General features: G+C 43.9%; 1 protein-coding gene across 4 annotated transcripts in view; it reads right to left on the reverse strand.

Annotated features, from left to right (window-relative positions):
• Nucleotides 1–19,714, reverse strand: part of pacrg (PARK2 co-regulated) — a 226,836-nt gene that overhangs the window by 115,388 nt on the left and 91,734 nt on the right. For all 4 annotated transcript variants that reach the window (XM_086050320.1, XM_086050318.1, XM_086050317.1 and 1 more), the window contains one exon: nucleotides 8,910–9,044. In XM_086050320.1, coding sequence (XP_085906446.1) covers nucleotides 8,910–9,044 — 135 coding nt within the window. The remainder of the gene's footprint in view (nucleotides 1–8,909; nucleotides 9,045–19,714) is intronic.

Genomic DNA, 19,714 nt, shown 5'->3' on the forward strand with positions numbered 1-19,714 from the left:
TGTGCACGTGTGCGCACACACATATCTGATCACTATGCGCAGCCATCGGGAACCACATTATTCCCCGGTACTTTGTACAGTGCATTAATCACAGGGACCCTTGAGCGATCCTTGGGCTCCAAATATTCTGACCTTGAGGTTACGAGAAAGACATTAGTCCTGATCCATTCAAAGTATTGGAGACAGGGCGGGCGACAGAGGGAGGAGGCGGAAAAGCTTTCAAGGTAATGAAATTCTACCATCATTTAAAGGAAAAGACTTGCAGGGACAAGCGTGAGCCAGAGTTCGGGAAAAAAAAAATTAAATTGGATTTTTCTTTTTTCCTTTATTTTGAATTATGCGTAAGTGCGCGGGGGGGGGGGGGGTGACTTCCTTTCCCTTCTTTTTTCAAACAAAGTCACGATAACAGCATTAACATCCACAATGAATCGAATCATTTCAAATCCAATTAACCTTTGACAGAATGGATGAGTGGCCAGGAATGAGAATGAAGATTTCAAGGAGGGTCTGGAGAGAAAGCACAAGCGTACAAGGAGGTTGACCTGTAGGGACTTTTGGGAGTCGACTGGCATCGAGTCCAAAGCAGATCTCTCAAATAGTTTTAATTATTGCCGCCTGAGTTAAAAGAATACCATGTCACAGAAGTAGAGGCTTTTCATTCATTTGCAATAGCACTTAAACTATTCAAATTCTGGATGATTTATTGACCGGTATTTATCTATTTTTTGTCCCGTTTTGTTCTGGTCGGGTATGAACACAAAGTACTAAGTTGGACCAAATGAAAACGGACTACAGATGTGAATGTCTCTGCCTCAAGGTGAACATTGGACTCCGAACTAAATGCACCTTTTAAAATGGACAAAAAAAAGAGTATACGCGTCTTCCCAAGAATTACAAAACATGACAAAAGTCCAAAAGATGCAGATACCTTCGCGGCTACCCCGAAAGTTGCAATGACGATGGAAGGCACAGACTCTAACAAGGATCTCAGAGGACGTCAGCATCCTCTCCCTCACCTCCCTCCTTTTGTCTGTGGCCAGCATTCTGACTGATAGTCGAAGTGGTCGGCAGTTAACCCCACTTATTGGCGACGCTGGCTGCCGCAGCCGCTCTCACCTCCATCTATCCATTTCTATTCCTCCCTCACTGGCTCACACACAGCTGCAGCCGGTCCATTAAGTTAATTAAAGGCTCCATTTTGAGCTGGAGCCTGCAAGCAAATACGAGTGCCAATCAATAGATCTCGGGCTTATTTTGTGGGAGGGCGGAGAAGGGAGGGAGGGGCGCGGCTGATTTGTAGCCTTGGCAGACAAGCCATGTCCCTCTCTGTCTGTCCTCTGTCTCTGTCTCATTTTGTCGCCGACCCAACCCCCTTCAAGAGTCTCCTTCCCTCTCCTGACTGTGTTGGCCATCTATCACTTTGCTCTCCTGTCTTACCTCCAGCTACCCACTGTCCTCTCCCATCTGCCTACGAGTAGTCGCAACTCCAGCGTTTCCCTCGCGTGTCGCCATCTGCACAGCGGTGTCAGCTGCGCGGGGGCCGTAAAACCGTGTTGGGAGGCAGCTGACACTAACGGCAAGTCCGCGGGGGATGAACGCGAGCTCGGGGACCTGATAAGGAAATAAGCTCGCCATACAGAATGGGAACGACCCACGACAGAAACATCGCGGTAAAGAAAACCATACGTTTTTTTTTCTTTCCGTGGTTCTAATCAACATCTGAAAGTGTCACGATAATATGTGGCGTGCCGGGTGGAGAAAAAGTCACGGCGTTATAAAAGAACATCACTGCAGAAATGTGTGAGGTATGGGTTCACATTTCCGAGCCACAAGCAAATAAGTGAACGACTGTTATATCGATCCACACTGTAAGCAATGTATAGAGGTAAACGCTTCTTCGGTGAGTCTCTATTTTCTCTCCACCAAAAAAAAAAAACAGCTATTTTTTTTTTTGCTATTGTCTCGTGCCACAGCAAGAGAGCAGGGCCCACAGGCTAAACAACCATCATTAGCTTCACGTGGCGTTCGTCTGCTATGAATGATGGCAGCGGGAGGCCCGCTCGAGATCACCAGACAAGTCGTCTCTGCTGGAGACCTCCATTGCAAAAGTCTCTCCATTCCTGCGGTTACATCATCAGCACAGAGTGTGGCGAAGCTCATCGCTCTTCCCGGCAGCCGTTTGACAATTCCCTCTCTCCCTGGGGAGGCGGGCGACCCGCGCGAGCCTTGATGGCGAGCCGCTGTTGTTGGAGGGCCCCCTCCTGCCGCCACCCCCCTTCCTTCGCGTTCCAGATAGCACGCCTGGTGCTTTCCCACTACTCTGATCTTTACTCCATCTTTCGAAGAAAGAAAGAAAGAAAGAAAGAAAGAAAGCAAACAAGCCTTGGGGGGGCTTGTTCATATGCTCTCTTCTTATTGTGTTTTCGTCTTTTTTTTTCTCCTGACGACACAGAACTACACATTCCGTGCTCTCTTGAGCAGGGGTCACCAACTCCGGTCCTCAAGGGCACCTGTCCTGCAGGTTTTCCAATCTTTCCCTGCTGCAACACACCTGTTAAAATGACTCCCTCACAAGAGCCTCAAACCGCTGCGGTTCATTCAGAACGGCGCAGCTGGAGTTCGAACCAGAATTAAGAGATCAGAAGATCTTACTCTAGTTCTAAAGGCTTTACGCTGGCTCCCAGTCAAGTGTGGAATAGCCTTAAAGTTCTGCTAGAGGTCTAGAAATCACTGAATGGTTTAGGTCCTGAATACATTAGAGCAGTGATTCTCAACCAATGAGATCATCAGGTGTGCTGCGGGAAATTGTCCAATGTCAGGTATTCTGACAAAATTTACAATACAATACAATTTTATTTACGTAGCGCATTTCACAACAGCTACAGCTGTAACAAAGCACTTTACATACAACAACAAAATAGCCATAATGCATCAAGTGAAATCAATAAATTAACACAAAACACTATGTGCAATAGACACCGGAAAAACAGCCGAAAATTTGTCAGTCTTAGGTTAGACCAAATTTGTTAATTTATGCCAACCACGTATAGTTACAGGAAAAAAAACAAATCTTCCACTAGATGACAGAAGGTACATAATCACCCTGTATAGCCACTTTGCGTGAATCGTTTTGCTAAGTGGAGTGCCGTGAGATTTTTTTTCCGATGTGAAATATGTGCCTTGGCTCAATAAAGGTTGAGAAACACTTCATTAGAGAGATGCTAATGGAATTTTCAAATAATAGAGCTCGGAAGTCTGTCGACTCAGATCAATTAGTGGAGCCCTGAGTTCAGAGCAAACATGGTGAAGCAGCATTTGGCTGTTATGCTGCATGCACATGAAGTGAAGTCAGACCCAAATGTAAATGCGTGTTTCCCCTATCTATGACTGCGCATTTTCAAAAGCAATTTTCCAAAATATTTTCCTTGAAATCTGTTATTTTAGTAATTGTAGACACCATTTATTCCTGTATTTTGTTTTAGATGACTTCCGTTCTTTTGTTTGTCAATGCTTTTAAATGCTGTACTTTTCATGATGCAAAGCACATTGAGTTAGCTTGTGTGTGAAATGCGCTATATAAATAAAGCTGCCTTGCGTTATGGATGTGCCGCCCTGCTACCTGAACATCTTCTCCCCAGCTAAAACTCGTGGTAAGGAAACTCATGGACAGTTTTTGACAGTTGGCCTGCTTCCCGGTATCACCTCCACACGCTTGACGGTGTGCTGAGTGACACTTCTGGCCATGGCGCATATTGTTGTCCCATCCTTGAGAAAGCTGCACGAGCTGGGCAACTTCTGCGGGCTGCAAATAACGCCTCGTGCAGCCACTAGCGGCGATGGCGCTCATGAAGTCCCTTTCTGACAACTGGCCTGTCTCCCGGTATCGCTTTCATGCCATTGACACGGCTACGGAGGCATCACGGCGCGCATGGATGTAGAGGAATTGCAGTCCCCGAGCCCTGCTTGGGTAGCAATATATTGTTCTTGTAACATTATGGAAAGAATACTTTTTATTCATAATTTAGAGACACGTTACGGTAAAAATATGCAGCATTGCTTGTCCTATACGCATGGTATAGTTGAAGATTTATTGGCGCGTAAATGACAAATTTGTCCACAGAAGCGCTGCAGCTGCGAATTGACACCGGCGCAGACTGATTTAAGAGAGCTGCGGCGCGCAATATAGCTGTCGAGAGAACGCGTTATCAACAGCAACGTACGCCGTATAAAGGCGCAGACGGAGCTGGGGGAGAATTGGGAGGGAAAGAAATAAGAGTTTTCCTCCGACGCTTTTTCGGCATGGACCTCATCTCTCTTGGGCCACCCTCTCTGATTTCGTTTGCTTCCATCTTTCAGTCTCGTATCAAGTATGCGCTCCCTCATCCTTTGTCAACCTAACCACCTCATTTCTCAGCGTCCCTCCCACCACCTCCGCCCCTCCTCTCCAACTCTCACTCTGTGTAATTCAATCATCATGAGGAGATGGATATCCATCCCCCAGGAGCGCTTATGCTCTCCATTTCCTAAAGCGCTTGATCAGATTAATTGATTAAAACCCCCCACCACCACCACACACGCACTCACGCACGCACACAACCGCCGCCACCCCGTCCCCGCATCCCCTCTGCCAACTGCGGCTGCGGTGGCGTGCTGGAAATCAGGTTTGCATTGATATTTTTTATGAAATGCCGTTTTGCTTTGACCCAGACAGCCCTCGTAAAAGCACAAAAGGGCAATACATAAAATACTAGCGCTGGAAGGAGGGGGGTGGGGGGGGCTGCCGTAGTGGGGGTATGTATGGCAGCCTGCTGGACAATCGAAATTTATAAAGTCGGCAAAACAACAAGGGAGACCGTATAGGCGACTCTGAAATCAAGGGAAAGATAAAGCAGATGAGGCGATCAATGAAATGAAATCAACAAGGCTATTTTGGCGGCGTATGGCAGGGTCGAGTCCACAGAGAATTTAAATTGTGTTGGGGCAAAGCAAACTGTTTGCCGACAAGCCCGGGGCGTTCGTGCACTTTAGCTGGATTTACTCTGCACATCTCAGTATCCACGTGTCTTTGAACTGTCTAGTTAGATGTATTCCCAAAATCATCAGTAGAGTAACATTAGAGCCAGCATTTATCCACACATACTTTTTAAGACAGAATTTCCCAAAACGGGACCTTGTCCTTTTCAAGGTGTATATTCCCCCACCTATTGCGACTACAGCCGTTCTGATCGTTTGATGCATTGCGAAATCAGCATCATATATGGGACAGCTTCATTTGCTTTCAACAGAAAGCCGCATCGAGTACCTTGCACACAGGACGGCAAGCTGGGGAAAAAAAATGTGAAAAGGCCAGTCTAGGATTTTTTTTTAGAGGTAAATTATAAAAATATTCAAGTATATTCATTCAGGTGGCCTGGAGTTTGGAAAAAAATGAGCAGGTGCTCATTTGAGAACCACACCAACATTTTTATGTTCACCCCTGCCTATAGCGACGCCATTGCTGTTGAGTATTTTTGTATATATATGCACTGTTATTTTAGCTCAAAACACTTGTACATCATTGATCTGCAAATTTCAAATACCAGCCGTTTATGCAAATCTACATTTGGAAAGGCCCCATTCCTATCTGAAGCTATCCGATCGGCTATTTACTTATTTTTGGCAAATCATGCCAAAATTGACTCACTTGACCCACATGGTCTCAATCTCGCCTTAGTGCATCTGTACGACCACAGCAGAAGGTGGTGTGGAGAGTATATGCGAGCCTTGCGGGCAACGCAGACCCGCGCTCATCCATTATAACTGCGAGCCAAGCGGCTGCCGTGTCCACGGAGTGCCGAATCCCTGTGGCGTTGTCGCTCTCTCCCTTCTCTGGCGCCTCCCTCTCCCTCTCTCACTATTCGGCGCTGTGATATCGAAGTCGATTACCGTGCTCTCCCAGGCCCTGTCTTAACATGGGGGCCAAATGCGTGCACACAAATACCCCAGCGCGCACACACAAACACACGTCGTCGCTACTCTCTCTTATCTATCCGCCGCACATGTCCTCTATACGTGTAAAGCTTTTACCTGAGCGCGCCATTACAGCGGAGGCTTTTACCTCTCGAGAGCCAAATTGCCTTTCAGACACAACCTTTCCGTTTTCGTTTTGCCCTTGACATTTAGTTTGCTTGCATTCCCCCGCGTGCTCACAGACTCACACGAGCGACGAAGCCCACACAAAGTACAGTAAACTGCACTGCGATGCATAATTCGCTGTCATTTAGCGCTCATATATTTTTCTGTTTATGAGACACGGCAGCTTATCAGGAGCGGTTGCATCGCGGGAATTTCATCGCAACAAGCATCTGATTAAAAACGCTGCTCGAAAGATCTGAGAGGATGATAACAGTCCAGTGTGGCCTACTGTGAATTGAGAGAGGAAATATTTATGACATGCGGTAGTCAGTAACGTATGCCGCTGCAACCCCGATGCTCGGAAAGGAGAATTGCGACGGCAGTAGAAAGGGAGCAGATTCTCGTGAGGATTTTGTACGTCATGGAGAACTTCAGAAATCGGATATTTGCTGCTGGGAAACGGAAATGGAAAATATATCTAAATGATTAATTAATGATCAAAAATAATCGATTAATTTGATAATCGATTAGTTGTCTATTAATTGCTGCACGTCTAGTTGAATTATGTCAATCCTCACCCAAAGTCCTTTTTGTAAGTGAAAAAAACTCAAGTGTCACCTAGGCTGCATCTCACATGTTCTTGTTCTTCTTCACTGTCAAGTCACACTGTTGTGTCCTTCTCTTCTTTATCTTCATTGTCCATATTTTGTTCTATTTCTTCCCTTTCTTTGTATTCTTCAACAGTTCCTCCTTTTTTTTTTTTCTTCCAGTTTACTTGCTGCTGCGGCACGCATCAGCCAGAAAACTACTACTACTCTCATAGACGCTAAACATTGTAGAAACGCTATTTAATATTTGAAATGGTCATACTAAACTTTGAAATGTTATTGATTGAGGACTATAAATAAAAAAAAAACTACACTCTGGTTATGCTCCGCTCCTCAAGAAGCTTCTGCCCCAACCCCTGTCTTACTTTCCTCAAGACTTTATTTGCAGGGTGACTGATCTCTCAGTCCGGGATTGATCTGAAGCCGCTCTCTTGAACCAGTGCCTCCAGGGTGGCTCAGCGCAAACACGAGGAAGCCCCTCTCTACTCACTGCTATCGCCGCTACACATTGTAACCACTTTGCCAAGCACACAAAACAGCAAACGGGGACCAGCTCTACCTGTAAGGCCATTACACAAACCTAGAAGGCCACTGGAATAAAAACATTAGGTGAGGTATTGAGGGGGAGGGGGATCAATAAAAAAAAAATTAAAAAAAAAACTAATGAGATATGACAGCAGTTTCACACAACCTGCATCACATTTGCTTAGCGCCGTCCACGAACAAAGTGCAAAACAAATATATTACTTTTGACAAACGCACGGATCATTTGAACATCGCATCAATAATTCATGCCAGCCGAGACCCGTTTACTCGCCGTCCCCCTTTGATGCTTCGGAAAGGAGGTGGAAAAGGGCAGTGTTTGTCAAGCAATGTTACATACAATGACTGAACGTCATTATGATGGCAGAGTTATGGAATGGCTGGCAGCGTAGCGGGAGCTGAGCTAACGCAAGATGGTGATTAAGAGAAGGCATCCATCCCACACACCGAGAGCCGTTCAGCAGCCTAATGGCTCTGTGGAGGTTTGTGCTTTGATGCACACACTGTATACACGTATACAGCACAGAAATGCATATACAATTACATACTATGATTTGTTGGGGTTTTTTTTAGTTGCTGTTTCGTGGGCGAGTCCCCGCAGAGTTTATGATTGATGGATTATGTTGAGTTGTGCTCTGACACACAACCGGGGATTGGAGTGAGCTAATCCACACTGCCTCCTACAGGACGACATCCCACACTGTAGCCTTGATAGCGTGACCAAAGCGTACTACAGGAGTTGATAAGAGCAACAAGTGTCATCAACAAGTGTCATCCAAGACAAGTCCTCGATAACAGGAAACAGCAAGGACGGCTGTTTTTGTTGCAGCGTCTTAATTAGGGCACCATAGCTTTCATACTTGAACTCATGTTGCCCGCTCCTAGAATGAAAAAAAAAATGCTTTATTTGTGAGCTCAGCCAATGATAAAAATATGTCCGCCTGAGCCAAAATTGTCATTTATTGTAGTCTACTCCCCCTAATTAACATGATAGGCCATGCATTCGAGCCTGCTTGGAAGCTCGGAATACCCTGGATGGAGCTGATGAGTTAAGACCAAAGTATTCGGTCAAAAGTGAACAACAATATGGCTGACGACTGAGGCGGTGGTTCCCAACCATTTCTGCGCCACGGACCAGTTTCACGTAAAGACAGACTTTGACGGGCTGGCATTAAAACAAATTTAAAAACAACTCACCATTACCGTTGTTGTAATTAGTCGTTTCTCTTAAACGTATATTGTGTTTTGTGTTCATTTATTATTTTGTACAACTGTAGCTGTTGTAAAATGTGATATATATATATATATATATATATATATATATATATATATATATTATATGTAGACATACATATGTATATACATATATACACATACATACATACATATACTAATTACAATAAAGCAATAAATGATTGATAATATGGAACATGAGCAGCGCACAATTAATTTAGAAAACAAACTGAACTGCATGTAACATTTTGTATTTGTTTTGTTTATTATGTATTCCTTGAGTGGTTTATACACAATTTTCTGCAGGTGTGCACATGCAGGTGGTGTCAGTAACACCGTGACACCGGCTATGTATCAACCAAATGGGGACCACTGGTTTAGGAGATGTTTACCAGGCGTTAGCGTGCCTACCTTCCAAGCGATGCGGTGGCCTTTGGTGTCGTGCTCCAGTGCCATGGGGAACTCCCCACGCTCATAGAACTTCCGAAACATGGTGGGCTTGGAGGGGCGCTCCTGAAACGCCCCTGCCGGCGGGGGACCTGCCACCTGACCACACACACAAAGCAGACATGAATAAAAATACAGCAAGCAGGCTGAGCATGAGAGGCGTTGTTTTATGAAATTAGAACTGACTGGCGCGCCAGAATAGAGTCACTCCCACGGCTCTTTCTTTTGAGTAATTCAGGGGGGCGCGTGTGCATGCTGCTGTGCAAAACACCGGTAGCGCATGTTTGTGTGTGCATGTGTGTGTTCGCCCTGTAGCCAGCGGCATTGCCAGAGGCATTGTTAGCATCATCCTTTCTCCGCCTCCGTGGCTGGATACGCATGTGCTTTTATTGTGTCACTGAAAGACAATGGGAGTCCTACCACCTCTGCCACACAATGTATGCCGCTGTTAAGATTTGTCCTGGTACGGCCTTTTGTAACGTAACGCCATAATCTTGATTTTGGACATTATTTTGTAATATTAATAAGCCTTGGACAGGCAGTACCTGAACGGTTGAAGACGATCAGGCAATCTAAAAAATATACTGTTTTTGTATGCCCTCAAGGCAACTCAAGTCAAAAAATGTCTTTACAATAATATGTTCTATGCAACCCTACTAGTCTCAACAAGGTATTATGATTAATATTGCTCTTTGTGAAATATGAATTAAGCAGAAAAACAAATCACCTGTTTTTATCCATCTCAGGGTGCTGGCATTTTGCCTTGCACTGCCACTTGCCGTCGACTGAAAACAACATCGCAGTGCCGAAGGGGTCAGCTTGCGAATGTCACATGGGCAAACCGAGAAAAAGGGTGAGCCGTGATTGGTCGCTAACTGAGCCCTGAGGCACCGTGAGGCAAATTCCAGACGACAGCAAGTGGCAAAATGGCTACCCCCTCACATGGAAACAAAACGGGTGGATTTTGCTGCTTAATTCAAATTCCACAAATGCATTAGAAATCACAATGTCATTTTTAGACGAGTGGGAACGGGCGCACAGAACAGTTTTTAAGGAAAATGTTTGACGCGACTGACCCATTTAAAGTACAAAAGACCCTGTGGTTTCCAAGTACTTTTGTCTAGCATTTGCAAGCGTTTGGGCATTTTTGTTTCCCTACCATTTTGCTTGATAGGCCTCTCAGTCGAATCCGGATGAGCTTTTTGTGAAAAAGACGACTTCAATTTGGATTTTCTGTGACAGGCGTTGTGCATTCGCACCCGTTGTTGTCGAATAAACAAGTGGGCTACGATGTTAGCTTCTCGCGTTAGCCGGCGAGTGGCGAGCTGCTTGTCACTTACAGGATGTGAAGCACCACAGGTTGTGAAGGCTCCATGACTTATTGACTGAATATAAGACCCAACTTCAAAACCCCCTTCTACGCATCCCACACCATATGTGTCACACGGCCCGTAACTGACATGATAGTTATTAATCAGTCATTAATCCTGTCGCAGCATTTTTCCAGGAGGATCTTTGGGGGTTAACAGTGATGTTCTTCAATACGTCACATGTATTACTCTTACATCATTCTCTCACGTTGACTGCGTGTTGCATAATCTAACACAATCGTTTTATATTTTAAAAAAATAGCAAAGGGAAATCACCAGGATGATGAAAGGTACTGTAGATGCAGCTCCACGTTGCAAAGAGGGAGTCAGCTATTACAGTTGCAGCGGTTCAAAGCGCAAGTTTTAAAAAGGTTTTACAGCGCTGGGGGATTGCACTTCAGTAATTTTCACGACCGTTTGGAGACTTTACCGGGCAATACTGAATAAAATGCTGAGTTGAAAAGGCACTGTAGGGGAGACTAAATGAAATGTTGCAAGCAAATGATTCCTTCACCAGCCTTTTCATTTAAATCTTTTCATGTAATCTGTGTCAAGGTTTAGTTGCAATAAAATAGCATTGTGGAATAAGCGTTAATCCACTCGTTTTTAGCCATCTCCGGCGGCGGCCATTTTGTCTTCTGTCGACTGAAAATGACATCACAACTGCTCACAACGACCAATCACGGCTCAGATTCAGAAAACAGGTCAGCCGCGATTGGTCGTAGTGAGCAGTTGTGATGTCATTTTCAGTCGACAGAAGACAAAATGGCCGCCCGCAGAGATGGCTAAAAACGAGTTGATTAACACTTATTCCACAAACGCAGTATTTATCAGAATGCCCTGTTTCAACTAGTGGGCCTGCTGGGAAAAAATATGTTTGGGTTGACTCCCGCTTTAACCATTTATTTGGTCTCACGAAAAGACAATGCACCTACAACATCAATAGCAAGTCGGGAGGAACGAATTACCAATTTACCAGCTAGATTCCCACACTTAAGGCCATTTTTTATGGGGCATCAATTACAGACAGTCATGGAGGAACACAATTTCTAGTTCTTGAATTATTTTTATGGTACTAAATCCATGTCATCTGTAGTCTTCATCATTACATTTTCCGGTGTCAATTGTATATAGTGTTTTATGTCAATTTAGTGGCTTTATTTATTTATATTTAATACATTATTTATGTCTATATTTATTAATACATGTACCTCAACCTTTTATTGTTTTTGTTTTATTTATTGTATTGTAAAGTGCTTTGTTACAGCCCTAGCTATTATGAAAAGCGCTATATAAACAAAATTATATTGTATTGTATTCTATTACTACTGCATGATCAACATCAATGCAACAGTGACAAAGCCCTCACATCCAGGTAGCTACAATGGCAGTGGAGGCGTGCTGCATAAGGAAGCTAAAAATAGCTCCAACAGAGGCAAGGAGCGAGAGAGAGAATGAACCCAGACTGCACTGACTGGCTGAGTGGCTTTTATGGTCAGGAATGATGACGCTGCAGTCAATTCCATGGCCTGTGTTCATGGCTGAGGAATTACAAGCGTCACAGCTATTTTACGACTTTCTCTCTGATTATCCCACTGATGGAAAACACACACCGGCGGTCCGCAAAGGGACAAAATAAGATTTTCACAAAAGAAGATGATCACCCAGCTAAGGATATAAACTAAACAGCTAAAGCTAGCAACGTTCTCATTTCCTGTCTAAAAGATTTGGCCTGATAATAATGTACGCAAATCTAAAGTTTCACATATTGTATGTGTTGGGTGTATTGTAAATCACCACTGTATATACATCACTGTCAATAATAGTAATATTTACCACTTATTTGGGAGTCCTGACTAAGAACGGCTAATATGAGTTGGTTTTTGGCGCACAAAATTGATGACAGAAATTGTAATGTGTAACTACTGTATATTTTCATGACTGCTTATAATGTTGTTCTTAAAAAATAATATAGAATAAAGTTGGCACTGGCATGTTGGCTTGGCTCTTGGCAAGCGTTTTTAACTCATTCTGCCAAAAACGTTTTTATATGTCTTTTCACAGTCCAGCCATTCAATCACAGGAACTTATTTATATATTTTTTTATTTCATTTTTTTCAAATATTAGGGTAAAAGAGGTTCTGAAAATGTCTGGTAGTTCATGCGTTAATTGGCCACCCCTGCTCTAGCTGGTGGACATTTTAGCGAGCGATATGCTTTTGGCAGTACGTCAAACATGTTCAATGATTTAAAAAGGCATCGGGGCAATGTGAACGCTCTTCCTTTTTTATTCTCTGACTAACTTACCAACTTATGTCGCTGCTGTAGGAATAGAACCCCGTTGTAAACTGAGGACCACCTGTACTAACATCCCATCGCGGTGTCATAACCAGGCAAAGGCTTTGAAAGAATTAGGAGAAGCCAGGAACAGACGACCACCAGAGACGTACTCCTGCTCCGCGATGGAAGCCATAAACAAGCCTGTGAGGCGACAGTGCAGAGATGGAGGTTGCGTAAGGCAATAAAGGGAGGAAAAAGACTGCTCTGTGTGCTTTTGGTGCACACATCAGGGAGTCATAACAAGGCGGCGTTGGTCAGATGAGCTCCGGGCTGTCATTTCTCTCCCTCGCCTTCACTCTCCGTCCAGATCCCTTTCCTTCCTAACGCTGTCGTCCAGCCCGGCTGAGCTTCGCCATAAAGAAATCCCGGCTGCTGTGAGGCCCCCACAGAGGCAATAAACGCATACGTGTGTGCGCCACACACATGCCAACTCTCCCCCCCCCCCCGTGGGCGAGCTCCCGCAGAGGTGATTGAACACCAACGGGGGCCGGGCGCTGCTGTCATTTATAAAGGTGTCACCCAGAGGAGAAAAAAAAAAAAAAAAAGAGAGATGCTCCTACTAAACCACATTAGTAAGGCACCTCCCTGGCTCACCTGCTTGGGGGTTGACACACAGACCGAGGGTGGCCGCGGAAGGGGAACGAGGAAGGAAAAAGATGGGACTGCGATAGAACACAGGGAAGAAATTGGTAAGGAATGTCAGAGAGAGAACAAAGACGCGAGGAAAATGAAAAATGGAGATGAAGTGTGGGTGACGTTGAAGAGTTGATAGCGACGGAAGCGAGAGACAGGGGAGACAATAGGTTGTGGCTCATCAATTCTTGAGGGTGAGTTCAGCGTGGCGGGGGCTGCCGCGCCAATGTAAGCGATCCATCACTGTGCCAGGGCCTCAGACTGGCTCGCTCATCTCGCCATCTCGCTCGGCTCTTCCGCGTCACCCCCGAACCACCTCGGCCAAAAACATCCCGCTGATGGATGTGCGGTGAGGGTCTGCCTCGCAAATGAGACTACGTTCATCCCTCTCTTCGTTTCCATCCCTCTTGCTCTTTTGATGCAACGCCTTTGCGCGGCGACCAGGCTGCCGCTTCAAATGGGGGCGCATTGCGTCACCTGTTTTACTGACAGCAAAGCGGGGAGGCAGACACCCGCTTCAAACTCGCTACATTTCGCTGGCGTTCTCGGTTGAGAGGTTATTGAAATCTGCCTTTCCTCTGGGAGGGGGGCAGGGTAGGCCAGTCGTGGAAGATTGAATAGACAGGCCCGGGCTTTTCTGATAAGGTCAGCTTGCACAGCATCTTGCACAGGCAACAAATTAGCTCGCTTTATTTGTGGTGGCGTGGGTAGCACTGGCGAGTATGTTCTCATGAGAATGTTGTAGTATTCTGTCCAAAAAGTATTGTTGAAACTAACTGTTTTTGCATGTCCATGATTACTTGTGTTAGTTCACATCAAAAGTCATATTTCCGGAGTGTGTTTTTCAGTACGTCAGTAGTAGCTACGTGTACATTTACTCGGATTAAAAGCCTGATCGGAATAAAAATGCTTGATGTACACACCCCATTCGGGATATTCTGACCCGATCAAGCCCGTTACAATCAAGATTTTATTCCGAACGAGAGGGGTGGTTTACGTCGATTGATGAGCTAATCGGCGTGTATAAAACACTTTGGACAAACCGTTTTTGTCTATGACTTCAGCATACGCGTTGCTGTTATTCCCGGAAGCTAATAGAAGCAGAGCGAGCAAAAGACAATGTCAGGCGCAAGACTGAACTGGTACATTTTGCAGCTCCATTAGGAAGTGTTAACTTGACTTAACAGCGCAAACGGGCAAAAATACGCAAAATAAGGCTTACCTTTAAAGTAGAAATGGCGATGCGATGTTTTGTTGACACGGAAATCGTAGCTTCTTCTTCTACCACTATTTCCAGTATATTTGGTCAATCTGTACATGTCAAAATAATTTGTTCCGATCGAAAGTGTGATGCATGGACATGCAAGTCCTAATCGGATCAATATATTTAGTGTCCATGATAACAGTGCATCTGATCATATTTTAATATACTTTTAATCCGAACTCTGATCAGATCAAAGACATTTTGTCCATGTAAACGTAGCCGTGGGATTTTGGGCTCATGGTACTAGAAAATAGCTCAGTTTCGATTTAAATAGTGAGTCCGTTTTTTCAACGATTTCCTACAAGATTATCTTGAGGTATAAGTCACATTTTCATTTTACAGCACTGTAGACCTGCTGCGGCAGTGACAAAGTAAGGAATTTAGACTCTTCTGTTAAGGCTTGGGCTCCTTGAAAGGTTTATTGTACAGCACTCTAAATGGATGAAGAATGATTTATTTCCCATTCTTATGAGATTTTAGTAGGATTTTGAACAAAAGGTAAAGCACTAAAATTTGCTGAAAATTTGTTGGTGTTTTTCGAGGGTTGTTGGTTGAATTGCTATGCAAACAGTTCATTTTCTAATGGCCTGTTTCAGGTTAGTAAAAAGGAAGGAAGCTCTGTTGCACGGTCATGTCCAAACAATCATCCGACGGCACAGTTTTGCTTACTCATTACTTCTGCAGGGCAAAAGACAAGGCTGGCTGGTGGGAAGCTGATCTCTTTCAGCAGAATAAATCTGCGCCACCCCATTAATCTCTCATGACTAAACAGCATGAAACGCACCAGTCTGCCAGTGAGCTTTATTATGTGCAGAAATTAGCCGCGTTGTGAGGGGCAAGGTCGGACGAGAACAAATGAGAAAAGAGCTCGCTCTGCGTGGCTCATTTTATGCAGCACTCACAAGGCCGGACACAACAGAGGGAGCACTTTTACAGTTGTCACTGTGTCAAAGGCTTTTGGATCAACAATATCGCGCGCACAAGCACAAGGCCAGCAGCTTTGTTGGCTCTGAAAAGTGACGACAATGCAACGCCGCGACACCATTGCGCGCCCGGTGTCACTACAAAGACACGAGGATCAAACAGCTGACAGCTACCTGCTATTGAAGGCTTTGAAAGACGGATTTCTTGAAAGAAAAACGCCAGCGCTCCGAGGCCTGCGGAACGCCCCCCCCTCTGTTTCCCATCGCCTCTACAGTTTAACACCGTCTCTTTGAATAGCGAAGACGTGGAGTGATAGGATGAACTGTAACGTAGTGTGTTTTCGAAAAGGCTAGCCTTGTGTGAAATGTTGCACGAATGAGCGAGAGGCAGTGAAAATGCCCTCGGTATTTTCCATCTCCTGTGTGTGGCCCACTTATCAGCTAGGCAGCAGGGCAGTCGTGTGCTTACATAGCCCCATTGGCTGATTCATATCGCCAAACCACAGTCGAGATGATGGCATGCAGTGAATCAGCTCGCACGCTAGAGGAAGGAGAGGATACTATATTGGGTCCTACTACTTGGACAGCAAATAGACAAGCCCATGAGGAGGAATGTAAGAAAACAAAATTAAGGCAGCAATAACCCAAGAATAGGTACCCCATCTCACTTTATGTCAAATCCAAAAAGCTCAACCAACTAAATGTTTTATCATTAAAAAAAAAAAAAAAAATCAATGCGAACATGCTTCACCATACAAACAAAGTCCAACACAATTCAAAAATGTCTATGGAACAATATAAGTTATTATTAGTAGCTATGTGTGTTCCCAAAAGAGGTGTAATTGGAAAATGGAAAGAATAAATGGTATTTATATCACTTTCAAACTGGACAGCAATTTCCAAACCTAAAACATTTCACAAACAAGGCATATTTGCGGTTTAAATGCAAACAGGGTTTAACACTAACGGTGGCCTGGTGGCCCGGGGACATCATGTGACGTGTTGGGTCACCTGCAGTTCACTGATGCCGGCACAACCGGGCCACCAGGACAAATTTCATCAATAAATTGGATGACATCAACACATTCTTCCTTTTCAATGTCTCATGTTCATTATTTTGAGTTGTATGCACTTAAATTGAGCAACCTTACCGCGAAAAATGCTGTTTTGCTATCATTTCAATGCGGTTAAGTGAGATAACTAGGGTTGCAGGAGATTAGATAAGGGCTCTTGTACTAACCGCATACAATTAGCAGTTTATTTGTATTGTTTTTAGGAAATATTTTCTCAAATAGTGGATGTTCAATGATACTGTTGCACACGCACAGGCATTAAGAAAAGAACCGCTCTGCCCATTTGAGTTCGGTTGCTAACCAAAACAGCAGCGCTTGACAAAGTATGTAAAACCAGCCTCTCAGATGAATTTGCGTGCGGGGATGTAAATGACCTCCCCCATGCAGTAGTAAAGAAAAATTTTCCGAATTGTAGGAACGTACATACTTCATTATGATTAGCCTTCGGGTAGTCACTCCACAATGTTGTGTGCATTCATGTGTATGAACCGAGCTTTGTGGCACCTTTTGTTGCTGAAGTGCTTTAACACTTGACGCTTGCAACATCGTGTGGTTTTAACACACAGTGTAATGACAAAGAACAGTGGGGTGCGTGCATGCATGTGTGGTCAAGATGGAAATAAAGCAGCACAAGCTCTAGTCATGTCTGGTGGAGAGAGCAGTGATGCAGCGCATTGTCTTTCCAGTCCTAATCAGGAACAACACCGCGGGGTATTAAAACACTATGCCAGGGCCGTGAAATTAATGAGACACACAAGAAAAACTAAATCTCTGACCTGCTGCACTTGACACTTCTACGGCGGCGGGGGGAAAGGGGAAAAAATAATAATAATATGCACGGTCTAACAAATTTCATTCTCTAAATAAGTCGCGTCTCGTCAATAAACGCCTAACTGCGTTTAAGTTATGACCGCACTGCCCCTTAGAATATTAATGTTCCTGCCGTCTGCGATAACATTCGCCTGAGAAGTAGGTGTTGATTTGGACGAGGAGGTTGCAATTTTTGGGGTGAAAATATACACAAAGTGGATTTATAGCGTGGCCAAATGATTTATTAGGTCAGACTTAATATATTCTGAACATTTAATATTTGCAAAGCATCATTAACAATCATGACCTGGTCCCAAAACTCAGACAGAATATTAACCAGTGGTCTGTGGGTACTGCAAAATCAACTCCGGGCAAGTGTCCAATCACGTGTACAGTATGACTTTCCATTCCTAGAACTCAGCCTTGGTGCCTTGAAGGCTTGTCTGTTCGAAATTATGCTGAAGGTTTGCCTTCAGAGAGAGCACATCTGAAATGTGACCTTTTACTTAAATCAAACTTGGCCAGACCTACACTGAAGGTTACATCCCTGCCTGCTCTGCTCGTACACACAGAAACACTGTGCCTTGTAGGTAATATACATTAGACATGTTAAGTTCCCCATAACAATGTTAACAGTTAATTAAAATTTGTCAGGCCAAAACAGACTGCCTTAAAAAAAAAAAACATATTTATGTCAGGTGAAGTCCAAAAAGACTTATTTTGTTTGAATAAAAACAGGTAAAAAAAATAATGATCCGTCTTTATTTTATGTTGAATTAAAAATGTATATTCTTAAAAGTCTTTGTTAAAAATGCACGCAGTGGTTGTCAATTTAATGTTAAGCGGTGTCGTTGGCATCTGTTGAATGTAACTAATAATCTAAATGTGTTACTTTTAAAATCAAGTGATCAGTAACTTAACTAAGTTACTTTTTAAGTCAAGTAATCAGTAAAGTAACCAAGTTACTTTATCAAGGTAACTGTGGCGACACTGGTGACAACGCATTACAAACAAAACAACAGGAATGGTTGGAAAAACATAAATACGACATCCAGACAGTCGTTTTCAGGGCGCGGCGTTGAGCAAAAACTCTTGGTTTGTGTCTTTGATGTCAATATGGTCAGGTTTTTTTCTAATCAGATGTGTATTCATGACAAAAATTGCATCTCTGCTGGTCTACATGATGTTATAGGTGTGCTGCTCTGCAAGCGACGTAAAGAACACTTTGGTATCCAATTTCAGACACCCCGAGTGTCCAGACTGAAGATACTTCTGCAGGTATTTGAAAACAGATGATTTTTGCAGAAGAGATGGGCAATGGAGAGCATTTCCTACATATACTACAGGGGAAATGAATGAGCAAATAATCCATTCGTGTTCTGTTTCTATGCCAATGACCTACTGAGCAGGTTTACGTGAATATAGCTAAAATTCCACTGATAACGTCAACTTGAGCTACACTCGAAAGTTGGTTGGGTATGATTGATTTCAGGTTATTCCCGCTATTTAGACTTCATTAATTCAAGCAGGACATGACCCAAATTAGATTTGGGCTTCACAGTGTGAACAAGGCCTTGATGTCTTCCAGAGCAATAAAACCAAAGACGGTTTTATTATGGGATGTTCACAATGCTCGGACGACCAATTCGGCCCATCTGTTATTTCAAAATGAAAACAAATTTTTTTTTTAAACGAGCTGATTTGGTTTTGAAATGGTAAGGATAAAACTAGAAAGAAATCCAATGCAATGCAAGCAACACAAACATAGAAATCCGCTATTGCTTATTTGAACGCGACATCAAATACTTCTGGATCCAAAACTAGTGGCACAGCTCCCAGTAGGGAGCGTTCAAGGAAATACACCTTATGAAACAGGCCTTTGTTGTTGGGACCACCTGCGGGGATAATGCTCTAAATGATAGCCCACCCTTTAGATTATCCCATGAGATAAAGAAAAAATATATATCTACCATTTTAGCTTTGAAAAACAGAAAAACTCTCCGGTGGATAAAATCTCAAACTGCGCTTGTCGGCGCAGCATTTGCTTTTCTAACAAACAAACATAAACACGCTGAAGCAAAAAAAAAGGTGCCCGTTGCACTTTGTGGCAAGAACTGGGCGGCTTTTGATCTGATTATCCCGGAGAGAGGCACGCATGTCAAGGTCACTGAAGGTTTACTCGGGTGTCATCAATCCCTGCTCTTCCAATTCATCCATCCGGCCATCCATCTATTCAATCAAGCCTCCCCTGTGTGCGCCTCTTTGCTCTGCATTGCAGATTGCCAATGTTCTGACAGTGAAAGAGGTGTCTAGACTACTCGTATGGGCCTTTGTTTGCCTCCCCTTCTATCCCACA

This window comes from Filicampus tigris, chromosome 13 (genome assembly GCF_054856515.1).
Source record: "Filicampus tigris isolate MCC_2025a chromosome 13, RoL_Ftig_1.0, whole genome shotgun sequence".
In the NCBI taxonomy this organism is placed as follows: Eukaryota; Metazoa; Chordata; class Actinopteri; order Syngnathiformes; family Syngnathidae; genus Filicampus; species Filicampus tigris.